Source organism: Panulirus ornatus, chromosome 9 (genome assembly GCF_036320965.1).
Source record: "Panulirus ornatus isolate Po-2019 chromosome 9, ASM3632096v1, whole genome shotgun sequence".
NCBI classification, from domain to species: Eukaryota; Metazoa; Arthropoda; class Malacostraca; order Decapoda; family Palinuridae; genus Panulirus; species Panulirus ornatus.
Window position 1 is genome coordinate 13,156,202 of NC_092232.1, and position 24,036 is coordinate 13,180,237.

The window sequence follows — 24,036 nt, forward strand, 5'->3', positions numbered from 1 at the left end:
GGAAATGGAACTGGTTTAACCTGCATTGAGTTGAACTTCGTAGCACACAGAAGGAATCATAATATTTGTTTTTGAATTATTTATTTTTATTTATTTTGCTTTGTCGCTGTCTCCCGCGTTAGCGAGGTAATGCAAGGAAACAGACGAAAGAATGGCCCAACCCACCCTCATACACATGTATATACATACACGTCCACACACGCAAATATACATACCTATACATCTCAATGTACACATATATATACACACACAGACATATAATACATATATACACATGTACATAATTCATACTGTCTACCTTTATTTATTCCCATCGCCACCTCACCACACATGGAATAACAACCCCCTCCCCCTCATGTGTGCGAGGTAGCGCTAGAAAAAGACAACAAAGGCCCCATTCGTTCACACTCAGTCTCTAGCTGTCATGTAATAATGCACCGAAACCACAGCTCCCTTTCCACATCCAGGCCCCACAGAACTTTCCATGGTTTACCCCAGACGCTTCACATGCCCTGGTTCAATCCATTGACAGCACGTCGACCCCGGTATACCACATCGATCCAATTCACTCTTATTCCTTGCACGCCTTTCACCCTCCTGCATGTTCAGGCCCCGATCACTCAAAGTCTTTTTAACTCCATCTTTCCACCTCCAATTTGGTCTCCCACTTCTCCTCGTTCCCTCCACCTCTGACACATATACCCTCTTGGTCAATCTTTCCTCACTCATCCTCTCCATGTGAACAAACCATTTCAAAACACCCTCTTCTGCTCTCTCAACCACACTTTTTATTTCCACACATCTCTCTTACCCTTACATTACTTACTCGATCAAACCACCTTACACCACATATTGCCCTCAAACATCTCATTTCCAGCACATCCACCCTCCTGCACACAACGCTATCCATAGCCCACGCCTCACAGCCATACAACATTGTTGGAACCACTATTCCTTCAAACATACCCATTTTTGCTTTCCGAGATAATGTTCTCGACTTCCACACATTCTTCAAGGCTCCCAGAACTTTCGCCCCCTCCCCCACCCTATGATTCACTTCTGCTTCCATGGTTCCATCCGCTGCCAGATCCACTCCCAGATATCTAAAACCCTTTACTTCCTCCAGTTTTTCTCCATTCAAACTTACCTTCCAATTGACTTGACCCTCAACCCTACTGTACCTAATAACCTTGCTCTTATTCACATTTACTCTTAACTTTCTTCTTTCATACACTTTACCAAACTTAGTCACCAGTTTCTGCAGTTTCTCACATGAATCAGCCACCAGCGCCGTATCATCAGCGAACAACAACTGACTCACTTCCCAAGCTCTCTCATCCACAACAGACTGCATACTTGCCCCTCTTTCCAAAACTCTTGCATTCACCTCCCTAACAACCTCATCCATAAACAAATTAAACAACCATGGAGACATCACACACCCCTGCCGCAAACCTACATTCACTGAGAACCAATCACTTTCCTCTCTTCCTACACGTACACATGCCTTACATCCTCGATAAAAACTTTTCACTGCTTCTAACAACTTGCCTCCCACACCATATATTCTAAATACCTTCCACAGAGTATCTCTATCAACTCTATCATATGCCCTCTCCAGATCCATAAATGCTACATACAAATCCATTTGCTTTTCTATGTATTTCTCACATACATTCTTCAAAGCAAACACCTGATCCACACATCCTCTACCACTTCTGAAACCACACTGCTCTTCCCCAATCTGATGCTCTGTACATGCCTTCACCCTCTCAATCAATACCCTCCCATATAATTTACCAGGAACATTCAACAAACTTATACATCTGTAATTTGAGGACTCACTCTTATCCCCTTTGCCTTTGTACAATGGCACTGTGCAAACATTCCGCCAATCCTCAGGCACCTCACCATGAATCATACTCACATTAAATAACCTTACCAACCAGTCAACAATACGGTCACCCCCTTTTTTAATAAATTCCACTGCAATACCATCCAAACCTGTTGCCTTGCCGGCTTTCATCTTCCGCAAAGCTTTTACTACCTCTTCTCTGTTTACCAAATCATTTTCCCTAACCCTCTCACTTTGCACACCACCTCGACCAAAACACCCTACATCTGCCACTCTATAATCAAACACATTCAACAAACCTTCAAAATACTCACTCCATCTCCTTCTCACATCACCACTACTTGTTATCACCTCCCCATTAGCCCCCTTCACTGAAGTTCCCATTTGCTCCCTCATCTTACGCACTTTATTTACCTCCTTCCAAAACATCTTTGCCCTCTTTTTCACCTCATGCACCTTTCTCATGACCTCCTGCCTCTTTCTTTTATACATCTCTCACTCATTTGCATTGTTACCCTGCAAAAATCGTCCTAATGCCTCTCTCTTCTCTTTCACTAATACTCTTACTTCTTCATCACACCACTCACTACCCTTTCTAATCAACCCACCTCCCACGCTTCTCATGCCACAAGCATCTTTTGCGCAAGCCATAACTGCTTCCCTAAATACATCCCATTCCTCCCCCACTCCCCTTACCTCCTTTGCTCTCACCTTTTTCCATTCTGTACTCAGTCTCTCCTGGTACTTCCTCACACAAGTCTCCTTCCCAAGCTCACTTACTCTCACTACTCTCTTCACCCCAACATTCTCTCTTCTTTTCTGAAAACCCCTACAAATCTTCACCTTTTCCTCCACAAGGTAATGATCAGACATCCATCCAGTTGCACCTCTCAGCACATTAACATCCAAAAGTCTCTCTTTCGTGCGTCTGTCAATTAAGACGTAATCCAATAACACTCTCTGGCCATCTCTCCTACTTACATACGTATACTTATGTATATCTCGCTTTTTAAACCAGGTATTCCCAATCACCAGTCCTTTTTCAGCACATAAATCTACAAGCTCTTCACCATTTCCATTTACAACACTGAACACCCCATGTATACCAATTATTCCCTCAACTGCCACATTACTCACCTTTGCATTCAAATCACCCATCACTATAACCCGGTTTTGTGCATGAAAACCACTAACACACTCATTCAGCTGCTCCCAAAACACTTGCCTCTCATGATCTTTCTTCTCATGCCCAGGTGCATATGCACCAATAATCACCCATCTCTCTCCATCAACTTTCAGTTTTACCCATATCAATCTAGAATTTACTTTCTTACACTCTATCACATACTCCCACAACTCCTGTTTCAGGAGTAGTGCTACTCCTTCCCTTGCTCCTGTCCTCTCACTAACCCCTGACTTTACTCCCAAGACATTCCCAAACCACTCTTCCCCTTTACCCTTGAGCTTCGTTTCACTCAGAGCCAAAGCATCCAGGTTCCTTTCCTCAAACATACTACCTATCTCTCCTTTTTTCTCATCTTGGTTACATCCATACACATTTAGACACCCCAATCTGAGCCTTCGAGGAGGATGAGCGCTTCCTGCGTGACTCCTTCTTCTGTTTCCCCTTTTAGAAAGTTAAAATACAAGGAGGGGAGGGTTTCTGGCCCCCCGCTCCCATCCCCTTAAGTCGCCTTCTATGACACGTGAGGAATGCGTGGAAGATGAAAACTGTGCCAGATAGGTTAAACTGTGTTTGAGCAGCAGGTGGTTCCTGCACTAACTGTTGATAGAATTAAAAGTAAAGTACTTTTGGTGAGACATGTTTATCTTTCCTATCAAACAGTTAACCTGCCTGACATATGACTGGTCAACTCTGTGACTGCAAGTCTGTTGGTAGAAAGAATAGATGCTATGGTGGTGTTACTGTGAACATTGCTGTCATGGTTAATTTGTATCATGAAGCATAATTTGGTTTGTAAAGCACGGTCTGCATGTAGAGCTGCTCTAAAATGGTATACCAATCACAAGCTACAGTTTAACAAGCAACTCAGCAGGCCAGAGATACCAGTCATGCACTGTACCTCAGGAGTCTTTTCAGTAATTGTCATGTGGTGTGTCATATCATGCCATAAGGGTGCTGAATAATTTTTCATTAAGTGCATTTCCATTGTTAGTATAAGAAGTGAAGAATGTTACAGGGAGAGTGACAAATTTCCAGTGAAAAATAAAACATGTTATTTTGCCATGTTTTGTATTCTTTAACTTATACTTTAGTGTAACTCATGGTAATGAAATTACAAAATACATTATTATGTACATTATGAATTATCACTTCTAGAATTAATCATAAACATGAACAGAAAAACACTGTTTACCTGCTTATTCCTTAATCTCACCTAAATTGGCATAAAAGAGAATGTACAGCATTATTTTAACATGTACGATGAAAGTAAAGCTTTTCATGACATCTGTCTAGATTTTCAAAAAGTATACGATAAGCTTGTTCATCAAAGGGTACTAGCAGAAACTGTCTTACGATATTGATGGGGTTTTACTTCGGTAGATAGGAGTTTGGTTAACTGGCTGTGAAGAAAAAGTTGTGATTAATGGTCGAGCCTCAGAATGGTTAGGTGTAACAAGTGATGTGACACAGGGATCAATCATGGGACCAGTTCTTTTATACATTAACGATATTGGTAATGGTCTGCATTGTACAGTACCAAAATTTGTAGATGCTACTAAGCTGGGAAGTGAATTTACAGATTAACTTGAATGTCTGCAGCTTCAAACTGACATAGGGCACATAGATGACAAATGAATTTCGATATCAATGAGTGTATAGTTTTATACCAATTGCTGTTTCCTGCGTCAGCGAGGCAGCGCCAGGAAACAGATGAATAATGGCCCATCCACTCATGTACACACACATATATATACATAAATGCCCATATGTGTAACAAGTGATGTGACACGGGGATCAATCATGGGACCAGTTCTTTTATACATTAATGATATTGGTAATGGTCTACATTGTACATTACCAAAATTTGCAGATACTACTAAGCTGGAAGTGAATTGACATTAACTTGAATGTCTGCAGCTTCAAACTGATATAGGGCTCATAGATGACAAAGGAATTTTGATATCAATGAGTGCATAGTTTTATACCAATTGCTGTTTCCTGCATCTGCGAGGCAGCACCAGGAAACAGACGAAGAATGGCCCATCCACTCATGTACACACATATATATGCATAAATGCTCATACGTGCACATACATGCATGTACACATACATATCAACATAATACATATACATACACATACACAGATATGTACATATATGCACAGGTACATATTCATACTTGCTTGCCTTCATCCATTCCTGGCACTTCCCTGCCCCACAGGAAACAGCATTGCTACTTAATCACTGTTTCCTGCATGAGTGAGATAGCGCTAGGAAACAGACAAAGAATGGCCCATCCACTCATATATACACACACACACATATATATATATATATATATATATATATATATATATATATATATATATATATATATATATATATATATATATATATTTTTTTTTTTTTTTTTTGCTGTCTCCCGCGTTTGCGAGGTAGCGCAAGGAAACAGACGAAAGAAATGGCCCAACCCCCCCCCCCATACACATGTATATACATACGTCCACACACGCAAATATACATACCTACACAGCTTTCCATGGTTTACCCCAGACGCTTCACATGCCTTGCTTCAATCCACTGACAGCACGTCAACCCCTGTATACCACATCGACTCCAATTCACTCTATTCCTTGCCCTCCTTTCACCCTCCTGCATGTTCAGGCCCCGATCACACAAAATCTTTTTCACTCCATCTTTCCACCTCCAATTTGGTCTCCCTCTTCTCCTCGTTCCCTCCACCTCCGACACATATATCCTCTTGGTCAGTCTTTCCTCACTCATTCTCTCCATGTGACCAAACCATTTCAAAACACCCTCTTCTGCTCTCTCAACCACGCTCTTTTTATTTCCACACATCTCTCTTACCCTTACGTTACTTACTCGATCAAACCACCTCACACCACACATTGTCCTCAAACATCTCATTTCCAGCACATCCATCCTCCTGCGCACAACTCTATCCATAGTCCACGCCTCGCAACCATACAACATTGTTGGAACCACTATTCCTTCAAACATACCCATTTTTGCTTTCCGAGATAATGTTCTCGACTTCCACACATTCTTCAAGGCTCCCAGAATTTTCGCCCCCTCCCCCACCCTATGATCCACTTCCGCTTCCATGTTTCCATCCGCTGCCAGATCCACTCCCAGATATCTAAAACACTTCACTTCCTCCAGTTTTTCTCCATTCAAACTCACCTCCCAGTTGACTTGACCCTCAACCCTACTGTACCTAATAACCTTGCTCTTATTCACATTTACTCTTAACTTTCTTCTTTCACACACTTTACCAAACTCAGTCACCAGCTTCTGCAGTTTCTCACATGAATCAGCCACCAGCGCTGTATCATCAGCAAACAACAACTGACTCACTTCCCAAGCTCTCTCATCCCCAACAGACTGCATACTTGCCCCTCTTTCCAAAACTCTTGCATTCACCTCCCTAACAACCCCATCCATAAACAAATTAAACAACCATGGAGACATCACACACCCCTGCTGCAAACCTACATTCACTGAAAACCAATCACTTTCCTCTCTTCCTACACGTACACATGCCTTACATCCTCGATAAAAACTTTTCACTGCTTCTAACAACTTGCCTCCCCCACCATATATTCTTAGTACCTTCCACAGAGCATCTCTTTCAACTCTATCATATGCGTTCTCCTGATCCATAAATGCTACATACAAATCCATTTGCTTTTCTGAGTATTTCTCACATACATTCTTCAAAGCAAACACCTGATCCACACATCCTCTACCACTTCTGAAACCACACTGCTCTTCTCCAATCTGATGCTCTGTACATATATACACAGGTACATATTCATATTTGCTTACCTTCATCCATTCCTGGCACTACCCTGCCCCACAGGAAACAGCATTGCTACCCTCTGCTTCAACAGGGTAGTGCCAGGAATTCAGACAGAAAATTGCCGCATTTGTTCACTCAGTCTACTCCCGACATTTTATGTATTAGTATGAAAAATGGAATGGTAAGCTGCGGTATGAATATTGTTGAACTGTAGAAGGTAAATGAGGAAGACTAGGATGTAACAATCTCTGGAGACCTACAATCAAGTAAGCAGTGCTGTGGATAGAGTTTTTGCATGTAAGCCTAGGAAAATCATCTTTACTCTTTACAATTCAATTTTACATTTTGTGTTCATTTTTGGTCATCCTACAGGTTCATGACTGACATTATTTGTACATCAGCAAGAAGACATTTTACTTTTCTCAGTTTACAATTTTTAAGTCCTTTATTTTTGGTCTTCAGATATGTCAGATGTGTATCATGTTCTTTTGATTTTTTATTGATTTGCATGCACTTTAATCTATTTTTTGGTGATCATAGGCTAACTATGCTAATCAAGAACTGTCTTGTTAACATTTTGTAGGTTTTTCTCTTTAGATTATATGTTTGCCTTCCTACATTTACCACTGTAATCTGTGAGATTCTGATATCTTTCACAATCACAAACAATCTGGAAGGGACCGAGTGGTCTGTTTCTATTTAAATTCCTGTGTATTATAGTTACATATTAGGTAATAGATAGTTGACAAATAAAGGCCTTTTAGCAGCTTATTGCAAGATGACAGAATATAACTTTATATCAGACAATAGCTACTTCAATACCGATTATACCTCTAACATAGGACTGATAACACTTGCTAATAAATCATTAAAATCAACCTCAATATATGAAAAGTGACATCAACTTGCTGCATGGTCAATCAGCTGGCTATAACATACAGACATTAAGAGTGGTATTATTCCTAGATTGTAGCATGCATTGAGGTTTGGCAACATCATCAGAAATGTAGGGAGTGTTGTTGTTTGTAGGAAAAAGGTTTTCTGAAGTCATTAGATAAGTCTGATTGTTGTTATTAATGATGTTAATTGTGCTATCAGGTATGTCTGCTTGACTCACTACAAGGTTTAAATTCATGTTCAGCCCTTTTGTTTTCTGGGAAATTTTCTTTTTTAAGCAATTCTTTCACAGAAACACTTAAAAAGTAGAAAAATTCTTGGATTTTTAGGTAGGAGTAATGGGTGATTTAAATGCAAAAGCGAGTGATGTGGCAGTTGATATAATTAGGGGGATGGGGTATTCAGTACTGTGAATGGAAGTGGTGAAGAGCTTGTGGAGTTGTGTGCTGAAAAAGAACCAGTTTTAAGAAGAGGGACATACAAAGTTATACGTATATGAATAGGAGAGATGATCATTGGGCAATATTGCATTTCAAATTAACTGATAGATGTGTGAAAGGGAACCTTTTGGATGTTAGTGTTCTGAAAGGGGCCGCTAGCGGGATGTCTGATCACTGTTTTGAGGAGGCAAGGGTGAAGATTTGTAGAGTTTTTGGGAAAGAGGAAGCAGTCTAAGTGAAAAGAGAGTAAGTGAGCTTGGAAAAGAGAGTTGTGTGAAGAAATACCAGGAAGATTGAATATGGAATGGCAAAAAGTGAGAGTGAATGAAGCAAAGGAAGTGGGTGAGAAATGGGAAATGTTCAGGAAGGCAATGCTGGCATGTGCGAGAGATGTGCAAGTGGTGGGATGAAGAAGTAAAGCTGCTAGTGAAGTAGATAGTAATTAAGTGAGGAGAAGATGGAGTGTGCATTTTGAAGGATTGTTGAATATGTTTGATCACAGGGTGGCAGATGTAGGGTGTTTGGGTTGGGATGTTATGCAAAATGAGGGTCATGGAGAGTGGTTTGGTAGAGAAAGAAAATGTGCTGAAAGCTTTACTTAAGTTGAAGAGTGGCAAGGCAGCTAGTGTATGGTACTGTAGTTGAATTTATTAAGAAAGTGGATTAGTTGGTAAAGATTTTCAGTGTATGAATGGCTCATGTTGAGGACCCTCAAGAGTAGCAGAATGCCTGTATAGTGCCAGCACATAAAGGTAAGGAGGATAAATGTGAATGTTCAAACTATAGAGGTGTAAGTATGTTGAGTGTACCTGGTAAATTGTATGGGAGGGTTTTGATTGGGAGGTGAAGGCATATTCAGAACATTATATTAGGGAGGAGCGTTGTGGTTGCAAAAGTGATAGTACTTATGTATCAGGTGTTTCTTGTAAAGAATGTGTGTGAAATATACTTAGAGAAACAGATGGATCTGTATGTGGCATTATTGGATATAGAGAAAGCACTCAGTAGGACTGATAGAGGTGCTTTGTGGAAGGTCTTAAGAGTATATGGTGTGGGAGGAAAGCTGATGCATTAAGAAGTTTTTATCAGGATATAAGGCCTGTGTATGAATAGGAAGAGTGGAGAGTAAGTGGTTCCAGGTGAAGTTTAGTCTGCAGCAGTGGTGTGTGATAGTAATTACCATGGCTGTTCAGGTAAATGTGTGGAGAAAGGGGTGAGTATGCAGTCAGTAGGGGATGAGAGGGCCTGAGAAGTGTCAGTTCTTATTTGTTGATGATGTTGCATGGGTTGCAGATTCAAGAGAAAGAAACTACAGAAGTTGTTACTGAGTTTGAAAGTGTGGGAAAGGAGGAAATTCAGAGTAGGTGTGAATGAAGGCAAGGTTATTAGGTTTATTCATACTTGCTGCCTTCATCCATTCGTGTCACCAACCAGCCACACATGAAATGGCACCCCCCTCCCCCTACGCACTAGGAAAAGACAACAAAGGCCACATTCATTCTAATTCACTCTAGCTGTCATGTGTAATGCACCGAAACCAAGCTCCCTTTCCACATCTACGCCCCACAAAACTTTCCATGGTTTACCCCAGATGCCTCACATGCCCCAGTTCAATCCATTTACATCACTTCCACCCCAGTATACCACATCGTTCCAATTCACTTTATTCCCTCCACGCCTTTCACCCTCCTATATGTTCAGGCCCCGATCGCTCAAAATCTTTCTCACTCCATCCTTCCACCTCCAATTTGGTCTCCCACTTCTCCTCGTTCTTTCCACCTCTGACACATATATCCTCTTTGTCAATCTCTCCTGACTCATTCTCTCCATGTGACCAAACCATTTCAATACACCCACTTCTGCTCTCTCAACCGCACTCTTTTTATTACCACACACCTTTCTTACCCTTTCATTAGTTACTTGATCAAACCACCTCACACCACATATTGTCCTCATACATCTCATTTCCAACACATCCACCCTCCTTTGCACAACCCTATCTATAGCCCATGCCTCACAACCATATAACATTGTTGGAACCACTATTCCTTCAAACATACCCATTTTTGCTCTCCGAGATAACATCCTTGCCTTCCACACATTCTTCAATGCTTCCAGAACCTTCACCCCCTCCCCCACCCTGTGACTCACTTCCACTTCCATGGTTCCATCCGTTGCTAAATCCACTCCCAGATATCTAAAACACTTCACTTCCTCCAGTTTTTCTCCATTAAAACTTACCTCCCAGTTGACTCATCCCTCCACCCTACTGAACCTAATAACCTTGCTCTTATTCACATTTACTCTCAGCTTTCTTCTTTCACACACTTTACCAAACTCAGTCACCAACGCCTGCAGTTTTTCACCTGAATCAGCCACCAGAGCTGTATCATCAGTGAACAACAACTGACTCACTTCCCAAGCCCTCTCATTAACAACAAACTGCATACTTGCCCCTCTCTCCAAAACTCTAGCATTCACCTCCTTCCCCATCCATAAACAAATTAAACAACCGTGGAGACATCACGCACCCCTGCCGCAAACCGACATTCACTGGGAACCAATCACTTTTCTCTCTTCCTACTCGTACAAATGCCTCACATCCTCGATAAAAACTTTTCACTGCTTCTAGCAACTTACCTCCCACACCATATACTCTTAATACCTTCCACAGGGCATCTCTATCAACTCTATCATATACCTTTTCCAGTTCCATAAATGCTACATACAAATCCATTTGTTTTTCTAAGTATTTCTCGCATACATTCTTCAAAGCAAATGCCTGATCCACACATCCTCTACCACTTCTGAAACCACACTGCTCTTCCCCAATCTGATGCTCTGTACATGCCTTCACCCTCTCAATCAGTACTCTCCCATATAATTTCCCAGGAATACTTAGCAAACTTATACCTCTGTAATTTGAATACTCACCTTTATCCCCTTTGCCTTTGTACAATGGCACTGTGCATGGATCTTGCCAATCCTCAGGCACTTCAACATGAACCATACATATATTGAATGTCCTCACCAACCAGTCAGCAACACAGTCACCCCCTATTTTAATAAATTCCACAGCAATACCATCCAAACCCGCTGCCTTGCCCGGCTTTCATCTTCTGCAAAGCTTTCACTACCTCTTCTCTGTTTACCAAACCATTCTCCCTACCCTCTCACTTCGCACACCATCTTGACCAAAACATCATTTATATGCCACTCTATCATCAAACTTTCAGCAAACCTTCAAAGTACTCACTCCATCTTCTCACTTCACCACTACTTGTTAGTACCTCCCCATTAGGCCCCTTCACCAATGTTACCATTTGTTCTCTTGACTTACACACTTTATTTACTTCTTTCTGTAACATCTTTTTACTCTCCCTAAAATTTAACGATACTCTCTCACCCCAACTCTCATTTGCCCTCTTTTTCACCTCTTGCACCTTTCTCTTGACCTCCTGCCTCTTTCTTTTATACATTTCCAGTCATCTGCACAATTTCCCTCCAAAAATTGTCCAAATGCCTCTCTCTTCTCTTTCATTAACAATCTTACTTCTTCATCCCACCACTCACTACCCTTTTTAATCTCCTCACCTCCCACCTTTCTTATGCCACAGGCATCTTTTGCACAAGCCATCACTGCTTCCCTAAGTACATCCCACTACTCCCCCACTCCCCTTACGTCATTTGCTTTCACCTTTTTCCATTCTACGCTCAATCTCTCCTGGTACTTCCTCACACAAGTCACTTGCTCTCACCACTCTTCTCACCCCAATATTCTCTCTTCTTTTCTGAAAACCTCTACAAATCTTCACTTTCACCTCCACAAGATAATGGTCAGACATCCCTCCAGTTGCCCCTCTCAGCACATTAACATCCAAAAGTCTCTTTCGTGCGCCTATCAATCAACACATAATCCAATAAAGCTCTCTGGCCATCTTTCCTACTTACATACGTATACTTACGTATATCTCTCTTTTTAAACCAGGTATTCCCAATCACCAGACCATTTTTAGCACACAAAGATTTAAGTTGTTTAATTACTTCCCCTGGGATTTGTTTCTTAGTCTGGGAATCATCTTGGTAGCTTGTCTCTGTACTCTCCCCATTCTGTTTATGTCTTTCCTCAAGTAGGGTGAACAAAATTGAACACAATATTTGAGATGGAGACACTTGAGTAAGGATGACCTCCCTGGACTTGAATTCCATTGCCTTACCCATAAATCCAAGAATTTTGTTTGCCTTAAACTGCCTCTGTGCACTGTTTACTTGCCTTCAGATCACCTGAGGTTTGCTTCCAAGTCTTTTTCCTCATTTACCCTTTGCAGCTCAACAGAATTCATGCTGTAGCATGCCTTCTCAGTTGACTACTGACATGTAAAACTTCGCACTTATCGATATTAGAATTCATTTGCCACTTATGAGACTGGTCCATCGGTTTTTCTGTTTGTTTGAAGCTATAAATGTTCAGTTTCTGTTGTAGATTTGTTTCCCAACTTAGTAACATCTGCTAATTTTGATACAGGTTCTTAAAATTATCAAAGGCTTCAATAATCTTGATCTGACGAACTACTTGGGGATAGATTCATCTGATTTCACTTGTAGTAATAGTTGCAGACTCATCGGCAGACTTATAACCTAATATTAGATAAGATACTATTTCTTCAACAGGATTGTTAACATATGGAATGAAATACAAATTAAGAGTGGTTGAAAGTAGGCAGTACCATAGATTCATTTAAGAATTGACTTGATGAATATTTCTCTTCAAATTCTTGACTAACTTATTGCACCTTCTTACCCACATGAAAAGGTGTAATATATTCCCATTTTTGATTTGTACATATACTCTTACAAACTGATCTATGATTTTCATATTTGTTCTGCTTTCACAAACAGCCTCAAAGGGATCCAGTGATCTATTGCTGTTTGAGTTCTTTTGTATTCCTTTTCATTCAACTTGTTACTTATTCTGTAGTTCTGAGATTTGAATTTTAGACATATTCAAATGATTATTTATGAAAGTGAGAAACAAAGGGTATGATAAAACTCAAAGTTTGACAACATAGTCATGCAGACAGTAGCTCAGATTAGGAAGGAAATTTGCCAGGATGCTCTCCAGCATAAATCTCTAGATCAGGATCTGCTGGTTATTTATATTTTATTTATTATACTTTGTCGCTGTCTCCCGCGTTTGCGAGGTAGCGCAAGGAAACAGACGAAAGAAATGGCCCAACCCCCCCCCCCATACACATGTATATACATACGTCCACACACGCAAATATACATACCTACACAGCTTTCCATGGTTTACCCCAGACGCTTCACATGCCTTGATTCTGCTGGTATATGCCGTTTTTCACTTTTCTCTCTGATTGATGTAAATTGTTGTGTTAATCAGTATGAAAAAGTTCATCTCTTCAGGTCATTGTATTCCATTTATATGTTCAAGCAGCTAGTTCACACTCATGTAATCAGCTGTTTGTGTTTAAAAGGTTGAAACACAGAATTTAGTTTAAAAGGTGAATGGAAAACACTTGAAAGTGAAAATTTCTTTGATTCGTAGGCATCCAGTGGTTACATTGTTCCATCTTCTGTTCCGTACGGCTGCATTAGTAGTTTATGAGTTGTGTGGGTGGTTCAGCAGTGGCTTCATCGGTTCCTTCATAACCATTGTCATACTTCTGTCAATGGACTTTTGGACTGTCAAGAATGTCACAGGTAAGAGCATATCATTTAGTGTGAAATTCTTGAAAGCTATATTTGCTTCAAGATTTGATTTAATTGGTGTAAGATGTAACTTTTTTACTTTTTTGGTACCTGTCATTATTTCCTTTCCCCAGATTGAGCCCTATAAGCATTAAAAAGAGCTGTTGTTCCATAGGGGGTCAAAACACTGTATTACCAGAAATTCACCCTCTTTGACCATCTTGTTAGATATGAGGCTAATTAAAACTCATTCATAGAGACCCAACAACCATACAGCAACCTCCTGATGACTATGATATCATTAGTTTCCAATTATGCGGTGTGGTACTGTTTTTTGTTCCTGCTTTCCTCAGTTTACAGTTTTTAAGTCCTTTGCTTTAAGTGTATCATGTTTTTTGATTTTCTTATTGATTTACATGCACTTTGATCTTATTTTTGGTGATCATAGGCAAACTAACTAAAAAGTAGTTCTGTGTTTTGGTACAGGGAATGACATAAATGCTTGTTCTACACCCTTGGTATCATTTATAATGGTACTGTATATAGATTTTTGCATAAGAATTGTTCTTTTATGTGTTTTGAGTGGAATTTTGATTAATTGTTTTCCTGTTGAATGTTTTATTATCAGTAGTTTTAGCTAGATTGGCTTGAGATTTTTTCAGTGTAATAGTAGCCATAACTCTTGTGTATGGCCCATTGGCCTCCCATTCTTACATAGCACAGGAGATACAAAGGAAGACAGACCCTGAGCCCTAAGGCTCCCGTCCCTGTATAGGTATACCCATATTACCAAAGTAGGATTGTTTGGGAAATCTGCTCAGGGAGAATCCTTGCAGTTCTTTATGGAACTGTTCCTTGTAGAATCTTGGTGGTGGTGGTGGGGGGCCACTTTGGTTATGAATAATACACAGACTCTTGGCTCACATTTTGACCAAATTTTAGAGACCCTTCGATAAATTGCCATGTACTATATAGAATTGATGGTTAAGATTGGTTCCTGAGAAACCCAGGGTAAACAGCTGTGGAACATATGAGATGGTAGAGGACATTTTATTCTAAACAAGCAGTATATGTAGTGAGTGTTGTGTACCAGCCCCACCCCATGGCAGATTAAAGCACCTACCTACTAACTGGTACCTGCAAGGTTTTCGCTGAATGTTAGGGCCAGGCTCTTTACATCAATCATGGGTTCATTTGAAGACACCTCACCTCAAATCGAGTTTCATATAAAAAAAATTTGTAGTTGTTCTATGCAGATTTATTTCTCCGGGCAGTTTATAGAACAGTTTTCTCGTATATTCTTTGTGATATCTTTTTGGTATATCCTGTAGTGCTCCACACTTTTCTCAAGGTTGTGGCATCTAAGAAGTTAAGTGGATAGTGAGTAATGAGGGTTGATGGGCATTGGTTGTCACCCACACCTCCACACCAGTGATGTTTCTGTATGCCTGTTTGGTGTCATCAAAGATAGACTCACCCTGTTTAACGGAATATAATGGTGTTTTACCCCCCGCGAGCAAATACTCTTATTTTTCCAGTAGGGCTTTGTTTTCAATAGATAACTTTTTTTGTACTTCTTCATATACATTTCTGTTTTGTGTTCCAGTAGAGTTACACAAGTAATGATTGTTAAATTGGCCTATTTATAATGAAAATTAATTAATTTTTTTCTTTTTCTCACATGACTGAGGGAAATGTACATATTTTAAGTGGTAAATTACAGATCATAAAGGGATTTATCTTTTTTTCTTCTCTCCAAGGATCCATGAACAGTCATGATGTTGTATTAGAGGCACATAAGTCACATATCTAATGCAGATGAGAGTAGATTTAGCTGAGATGTTTTAAGGATACCATCATTTACAGTTTGATTGTAAATAGCACAGTAATGTTCACCATACCATTATTAAAGAACTGGATTAGGTGCACAGAAATACTGTATACATATCAGAGCTTAATGATCTTGTTAAACTAAAGCTCTCATTCTACGCTTTACATAGGGCATCAGTCTTATTTCTGTGGGAAAAAATTTAAGAATGTATTGTGCCACATAAAAAGGCAATATAGTTTTGTAAGATTCAAGAATTAATGCTGGTCTGTACTGTTTCTATGTGAGGACGCCTGATGGTTGGGCTTCGTTGGTGGAATTACATAGATGATGAAGGCAAGAGCCATTGGGTGTTTGAAGCCCGAAAAGTAAGTAACTAGTAACTGTATGTTTTTCTCCGCAACCGTTTTAGCTAACCAGATTTAAATAGATATACATATAAAAAGGAAACTATATTTTTTTCATAACTGAGTGCCTCCTAATGCAACACCAGAAACACCAGGGCTGCATTCACTCCTTCACATCCGTTCCCTAGGTGTCATATATTCATAAATCCATTCCCAGCACCACCCCATCCCACAGGAAATAGCATCATCACCCCATAGCATCAGGAAACAGACAAAAAAAAGGCTACATCTGCTTACACTCATTCTTTAGCTGTCATGTGTAATGCGCCAAAACTGCAGCTTCCTATCTTGATTCAGGCTCCACAGAACTTTCCATGGTTTATCCCAGGCATTTTACATGGCCTGGTTCAGTCCATTGACAGCATGTTGACCCCAGTCACCACACCATGATCCACACATACCGAAAATCCTTACCAGCTGATCAACAATGCACTCGTCCCCTTTCATAAGAAATTCAACCGCAGTACCGTCCACTCCAACCACCTTGCCACATTTTATCTTACATAGGGCTTTGATCACCTCTTCTCTCTTTACCAAACCACTCTCCATGACTCTCTTACTCTGTCTGCATACCACCCCAACCCAAACACCCTACATCTGCCACCCTATTATCAAACATATTCAACAGTACTTAAGAATTCTCACTCCATCTCCTCTTAACTTCATCATTACCTGTTACCACTTCTCCGTTTGCCCCCCTTCTCTGATCCTATTTGTTCTCTTGTTCTTTGCACATTATTATCCTTCTCCCAAAAAAGAAATCTGTATTATTAATCTTATATCTGACTGCATTCAGACCTCAAAACATGTAGTGTTATCTGAGATCTCAGGAATTGCTTTTTCTTAGCAAGAAAGTGAACACCTAGAAAAATTAGGAATGTTAAAATCATTCTTGCAAAATTTAGATTTGAGTCATATGCAGAAAAATGCCATATTTTGTCCCAAAAAATTCTTATTTTGTTTCAGAATTTTTGAGAAATGAATAATTAAACTTTACCCCGAAAAGTTTATTTGAACTATATGGCAAATTAACACTCAAGTCTTGTCACCAATGCAATTCTTATGTATGTGTTAATATCTCATCTTTTATCCAGATTTTTTTTCATGCTTGCTAATCTTTTCCACTTCAGGAAAGTGATATTAGGGAAAGAAACAAAAAGAAGGTACTAATACCCCAAACCTTTCCAACTGGTCTAGAATATCAAAATTTTACTTGTGGCAGCTTACTCACAAGAGTAGATTATTAGCAGTTGCATTAGTGTCTACATCTTCTTGCATTATAAGAGCAAATTTTTACACCTATGGATAGAGATGAGTTTTGTCATTATGGATAACCTGTATTTTATGACTAACCCCTTCTTTTTCTCTACCTTTATATCCATTGGTTGGCTTAATTATTAAGGAACCTTTCTTATTCAAGTATTTTATATTATTCTTTTTTCTGTGGAAGTAAATTTTGTAAGCAGATTGTTGAGCGCAGTTATTTCATCTGTTACATTAGACTATGTTGACATGTATATTAAACATCAAGGAGACTCTGTTTCAACCAGATTCATGCACGAGAGACAGTAATTGGATTAAATAAACGATGTTATTGGCAAAAATGTTTTGTATGCTGTTGCCTTTTCATAGTCAAAAATTAATGATGGGTTGATTGAATTACTTTTAACACATTTTATTCTTAATACATGCCAAATCAGTATGCAGAATTTCTCTCAGATATGTTGAGTATTATTACTGGTTCTCAAACACTAAAAGGTATGGGTATGATTGATATGTAGGGAGATTCCACCTTTGTCTCTAACCACTTAATGTTGGAGGAGTAGCTTCTATGAAATAGGTTAATAAGTATTTCATCAAGTGCTTATTTACAAATATTATGGGTTAATTTTGTAAGCCTTTGCAAAGAAAAATAATTTGAAATAAACCTATTTAGTCATACTGGCTAAACAGTAAGAGAACCGTTCTTGGATTTATTGGCCTGGGATCAAACCCTTGTCAGGATTATTTCCTGATCATGGTTATGGTAGATATTAACCCATTCATTGCAACCTGCTGTAGATATAAAGATACACCTGTGTGAGTGGAGAGATTTCAATAAATTATAAGGGTAATTATTTCATATCTTAACTAGATATTGGTAGAGTACTTATCTTTGAGTTAAAAAAAGACATATTTCAGTAACTTCCCCAACCTGGAGGAAGGGTCAAAGCTAGCTTGTGTATGAGGGAAATTCCCATTAACGTCGCTAGACATGATTGTTCTGAGGTTTCCCTTTCCTCATATTAATTTGTTTTACTTTTATTATACTAATACATTTTGGCTCTTTAGTGTTTGCATTAATACAAATTGTTTGTATGAATACCTGTTTTTCATGCATATACATTACCATTAAAATGGAGTTTAATGAAACATCTTTCTGAGAAAATTATTTCAGACATTTACTTGTATGTCAGTTTTATATCTAGTATGATTATATTATATAGAATATGTAACCATGGGAAAAAAGTATATGTCAGAAAAATGAAAAGGCTGTACTTATTTCATAAACACTGTACACTGTTTCTATCTTCTGACAACACCAGAATCAGCTATGTTAAGCTATTTCTTTGTCTGTTTAATGCCTTTCTTCAGAGGCTTAGTTTCAGTTAAAAATTTATTTTGATTACATATGTATCCATTTCATTTTTCAGTAATTTCTTGGATAGCCACTACCAGCTGATCTCCCAAGTCCATTTTTGTTTTCTATATACATCAGGATCATGTTTCACTTTCCTCTGTTTATTCTTCACTTTGTAGCTCACTGAATTCATCAGGATCTCAAGTTCGTAAATTACCTATACCCTCGGTTTAAAGTGGGCAGACAGTGGCCAAAGCTGATTTGGCAACAAGCGGATATCGTACTCTCTCCTCCAACATTTTGATGGCTTCGAACCCTATGCTCAGAAACAATTGGCACATTGTTTGGCATCACTTTCATGTGTTGCCATTTCATAATACTATCACCATTTTACTCCTGCCAATATCTCAGGTGCAAAATTTAAGAGGGTGTTGCTATTGCTGCACCCCACAGTCAGTGTAAAAGTTATTTTGGTATTGCTCTTGTAGCACCCTGCAGTGAATGGGTTAATAGAAGGAAGCATGCCATGATTTGGAATTTTTCCAAGATAAATATTACTTTAGTAATAGTTAGGATAAGACTTTGTGAATGAGCTAGATAGAGAAGTGTATCCATAACATGACTTTGCCTGATGCTAGGGTGGTCTTCAGGGCCGAGTGTCACAAACTGAAGTGCGTACATTTTGGGTCTCCCTGGTTGCCTTCCCAGTTATCTGGTCCATGCTTCTCCTAGTTGCATTGTTTTTCTTGCAATTCAAATGGGCTGTGAGTATACTTTTCCATAGTTAGTCAAGTGCATTTTACCATATTTGTGTATTTTTCCTTAATTCTCCTTCCATGATATATCATATGTGAGTTTAACTCATCAGTGGTAGATTTTGTTATTGAAGATAACTCCCTGCAAAATGTAGATTTCTTAAGTTTATATTTCAAAGTCTACAGAATTAATAGTAAGAACATCCTTTCATTTTTTCTTTTTATGTAAAGATCATACATTATGGCAAAGTGATTGCGCAAATTCATTTTGATAGTCTTTTTATGCATGGATTCATATTGACTGCCATGTCATCATATAAATTTGTGTGCCTTCTTATATCCCTTACATTATATGGTTCATGTTTCAGATGGTTGTACTGATTGCACTTACCTTAACTGGTAGCAATTTGTATGGTTACATCCGTTGTAAGATTGGAAAGTCTGAGAGCATTACACAGTCTTTTAAGAATATGGCAACAGGAATAGTTCAGAAGCAGATGGTGAGCAATGTAAGTGCATATCATTACGTGGACCATTCAAAGAAGTGCTGAAACAACTAAATTTGTTTATGATATGTCTATTTAAAGGTAAATTTAAGGTCAAATTTATTAATTTATGTTTAGTGTTCCATTTTTCCTTCATCTATCAGTGTGTCAACAGAAGTTGGTGACTGAGTTTTGAAAAGTGTGTGAAAGGAGGGTTGAGGAACAAGTTAATTAGGATGTAAGTTTGAATGGAGAAAAATTGTAGGAAGTGAAGTGTATTATATATCTGAAAGTGGACTTAGCAGCAAATGGAACCATGGAAGCAGAAGTGATCACAGCGTGAGGGAGGGAGTGAAGGTTCTAGGAGCAATGAAGAATGTGGAAGGTGAGAATATTATCTCGGGGAGCAAAAATGGATGTTTGAAGTAATAGTAGTTCTAACAATGCTATATGGTTGCAAGGCATGGGCTTGTATGGAGGAGGGTGGATGTGTTGGAAATGAAATGGTTGAGGACAGTATGTGGTGTGAGGTGGTGTGATTGAGTAAGTAATAAAAGGATAAGAGAGATGTGTGGAAATAAAGAGAGTGTGGTTAAGAGAGCAGAGAGGGTGTTGGAATGGTTTGGACATATGTAGAGGCTGAGTGAAGAAAAATTGACAATGAGGATATATGTGTCAGAGGTAGAGGGAACAAGAAGAAGCAGGAGACCAAATTGGAGGTGGAAAGATGGAGTGAAAAAGATTTTGAGGAATCAGGGCCTCAGCATACAGGAGGGTGAGAGGCATGCAAGAATAGAGTGAATTGGAACGATGTGGTATATTGGGGTCGATGTGCTGTCAGTGGACTGAACCAGGGCATGTGAAACATCTGGGGTAAACCATGGAAAGGTCTGTGGGGCCTGGATGTGGATAGGTAGTTGTGGTTTCAGTGCATTACACATGACGTGTGTATATATATGTATACGTTGAGATGTATGGGTATGTATATTTGCGTGTGTGGACATGTATGTATATACATGTGCATGTGGGTGGGTTGGGCCATTCTTTTGTCTGTTTCCTTGCACAACCTGGCTAATGTGGGAGACATATTGCTCTTATTCACATTTACTCTCAGCTTTCTTCTTAAACACACTTTACTGAAGTCAGTCACCAGCTTTTGCAGTTTCTCTCCTGAATCAGCCACCAGCATTGTATCATCAGCGAACAACAACTGACTCACTTCCCAAGCCCACTCATCCACAACAGACTGCATACTTGCCCCTCTCTTCAAAACTCTTGCATTCACCTCCCTAACAACCCCATCCATAAACAAATTAAACAGCCATGGAGGAATCACACACCCCTGCTGCAAACCAACATTCACTGGGAACGAATCACTTTCCTCTTTTCCTACTCATACACATGCCTTACATCCTCAGTAAAAACTTTTCACTGCTTCTAGCAACTTACCTCCCACACCATATACTCTTAATACCTTCCACTTAGCATCTCTATCAACTCCATCATATGCCTTCTCCTGCTCTATAAATGCTACATACAAACCCATTTGCTTTTCTAAGTATGTCTCACATACATTCTTCAAAGCAAACACCTGATCCACACATCTACCACTTCTGAAACCACACTGCTCTTCCCCAATCTGATGCTGTGTACATGCCTTCACCCTCTCAATTAATACTGCTGAGTCAACAGTCAGAAAGGGTGCAGTTGCCATGTTTGACAGTTCCCAATGAGAATATGGAAGTGTTTCTCTTATTGAACTTGAACTTTGTGTCATACCTTTCACAAGCATAGTTTTGCAAGTAAAATAACACAAATATATTTAGAAATACCTCAATCCACTACATATTCTAAAAATAATTGTGAGGAGGGGTATGGCTGGGTTGGCATGTATAGGCTTATCCTTCCTCACCTTCAGATACAAAGGGAACAATTTGGAGGTTTGTAACACACTTAACTAATAGATTTCTTACACAGGCGCAATATTGCTGGTGAACAACATGGATGTATGCAAAATTATGCTACACACACTAAATTATACACTATGTATTACTGTAGTTTCTATATGTGATATTTTACATGCATGAGTGCCAGGAACATACAAAGAATGGCCTGGCTCTGTAACATCCACTCTTTAGCAATCATGTATAAATGCATCAAAACCAGAGTCCTTTCTCCCCTATTACTCTTGTCTTTTCCTGTGCACTCATTAGAATATGTGATGCATAAAATATTTTCCTTACATTGTAGGCAGACATTTGTTGGTTATCTTTTTTAACAAATCCATACCCCTTCTTTCTCATGTTTAGAATATTATGTTTATTTTTGAGCTGCAGTAGTTGGATGTAATTGGATCAGGATGTTAGTAAGATTTTGCCATTTTTCAGGTCACCAACATGTTCACACGAACACCACCGACGACAGCTTCAGGTAGCACAGTGTGAAGGCTTAGAAATCATAGAAGTTATGAAGAGTTACGAGAGTCTTAAATTTTAAGTGCTTACATGTTCATCAACTTTAGTGTACTTTTTTGATATTGTGCAAAGCCAACAATTAGTATTGTTTCATTTTGCTATTGTAGGTCTAGTTGTTGAACCATATTCTTGCTAATGGAACTTGGAGCAAGATGCCAATGATGTGTAAAGAGGGAGAATGTAATTATATACGTATCATCTTCAAGCATTATATAATGTAACATGTTGAAGTTAGAAATTTGGACCATGCATAACTTGGTTTAATGGAGTACATGGCTGATGTACTGTCATATATGTACATACAAACACATTACGGCTACCATTTATATCTTATGTAGTTAGTTATATGGTGGGAAAATGAAGCACAATGTTTTGATATGTTTATTGTTGCCCGTTTGCTTGCTATATGTCAGAAGAGTGTTAAAAAATGTATATGTGAACATTATAAGAATTGTTCGTTTATTTTCATTACTGTTTTCCAATATTGCACTAGAGTTAAATTTTTAATCTTTCTTTTGTTCAAAGTTATTTAGTAAATTATAAGGAAACCTTTCATGGAAGATAGGGTTGCTAGTCAGGCCTACAATAGGTTTATACAGTTTCTGGCATTTTATTCAGCTGGTACAAGTTTCTTTATAAATGTTGTGTGCTAATAGTTGACCACGGAGAAAACCAAATATTTTCTATTGTGTGTGCTTGAATGGGTTACTGTTCTCCTTAGAGTGATAACTTTGCTGGTCTGGTCTAGGATTGCCATATGACAAATTCTGCACATACTCGCAACAGTAACATGCCATGTGTAGTCGTTTGATTTATTGCATTCCATATTTAATTAGAAAACATTTCTTCATGCCCATATCTTCAGTTTCATACATCTAAAATAGGATGGTTTGATAGGTTGATGTTATATATATTTATATATATATATATTTTAAGAAATTTTGTATGTTTGAAAAAGTTACAGTCTTGTGTAACTAATGTAAAAATTTCTTTAAAAGACCTCTTTCATTTGTTTTCCTAAAATTATATCTAAAATAGATATTCTTTGATAACACAGTGTTGGATAGTAGAGGTACTCTTAGGAGCAGAAAGTCTTATTATGCTGTATGAAAGTTATTGACATGACAATTTTTTTTTTTTTTTTTTTTTCCCCCCTCCCGCGTTTGCGAGGTAGCGCAAGGAAACAGACGAAAGAAATGGCCCAACCCACCCCCATACACATGTATATACATACGTCCACACACGCAACTATACATACCTACACAGCTTTCCATGGTTTACCCCAGACGCTTCACATGCCTTGATTCAATCCACTGACAGCACGTCAACCCCGGTATACCACATCGCTCCAATTCACTCTATTCCTTGCCCTCCTTTCACCCTCCTGCATGTTCAGGCCCCGATCACACAAAATCTTTTTCACTCCATCTTTCCACCTCCAATTTGGTCTCCCTCTTCTCCTCATTCCCTCCACCTCCGGCACATATATCCTCTTGGTCAATCTTTCCTCACTCATTCTCTCCATGTGCCCAAACCATTTCAAAACACCCTCTTCTG

At 39.0% G+C, this 24,036-nt stretch overlaps 1 protein-coding gene across 3 annotated transcripts in view; it reads left to right on the plus strand.

Moving 5' to 3' along the window:
* Positions 1 to 23,476, plus strand: part of LOC139750226 (uncharacterized Golgi apparatus membrane protein-like protein CG5021) — a 37,158-nt gene extending 13,682 nt beyond the window's left edge. For 2 of the 3 annotated variants that reach the window (XM_071664716.1, XM_071664718.1), the window contains 5 exons: positions 13,768 to 13,922; positions 16,027 to 16,106; positions 19,404 to 19,529; positions 19,889 to 20,029; positions 22,393 to 23,476. In XM_071664716.1, coding sequence (XP_071520817.1) covers positions 13,768 to 13,922; positions 16,027 to 16,106; positions 19,404 to 19,529; positions 19,889 to 20,029; positions 22,393 to 22,449 — 559 coding nt within the window. In that variant the 3' untranslated portion in view covers positions 22,450 to 23,476. The remainder of the gene's footprint in view (positions 1 to 13,767; positions 13,923 to 16,026; positions 16,107 to 19,403; positions 19,530 to 19,888; positions 20,030 to 22,392) is intronic. The other variant, XM_071664717.1, reaches the window with a different exon arrangement.
* Positions 23,477 to 24,036: the final 560 nt, after the last annotated feature.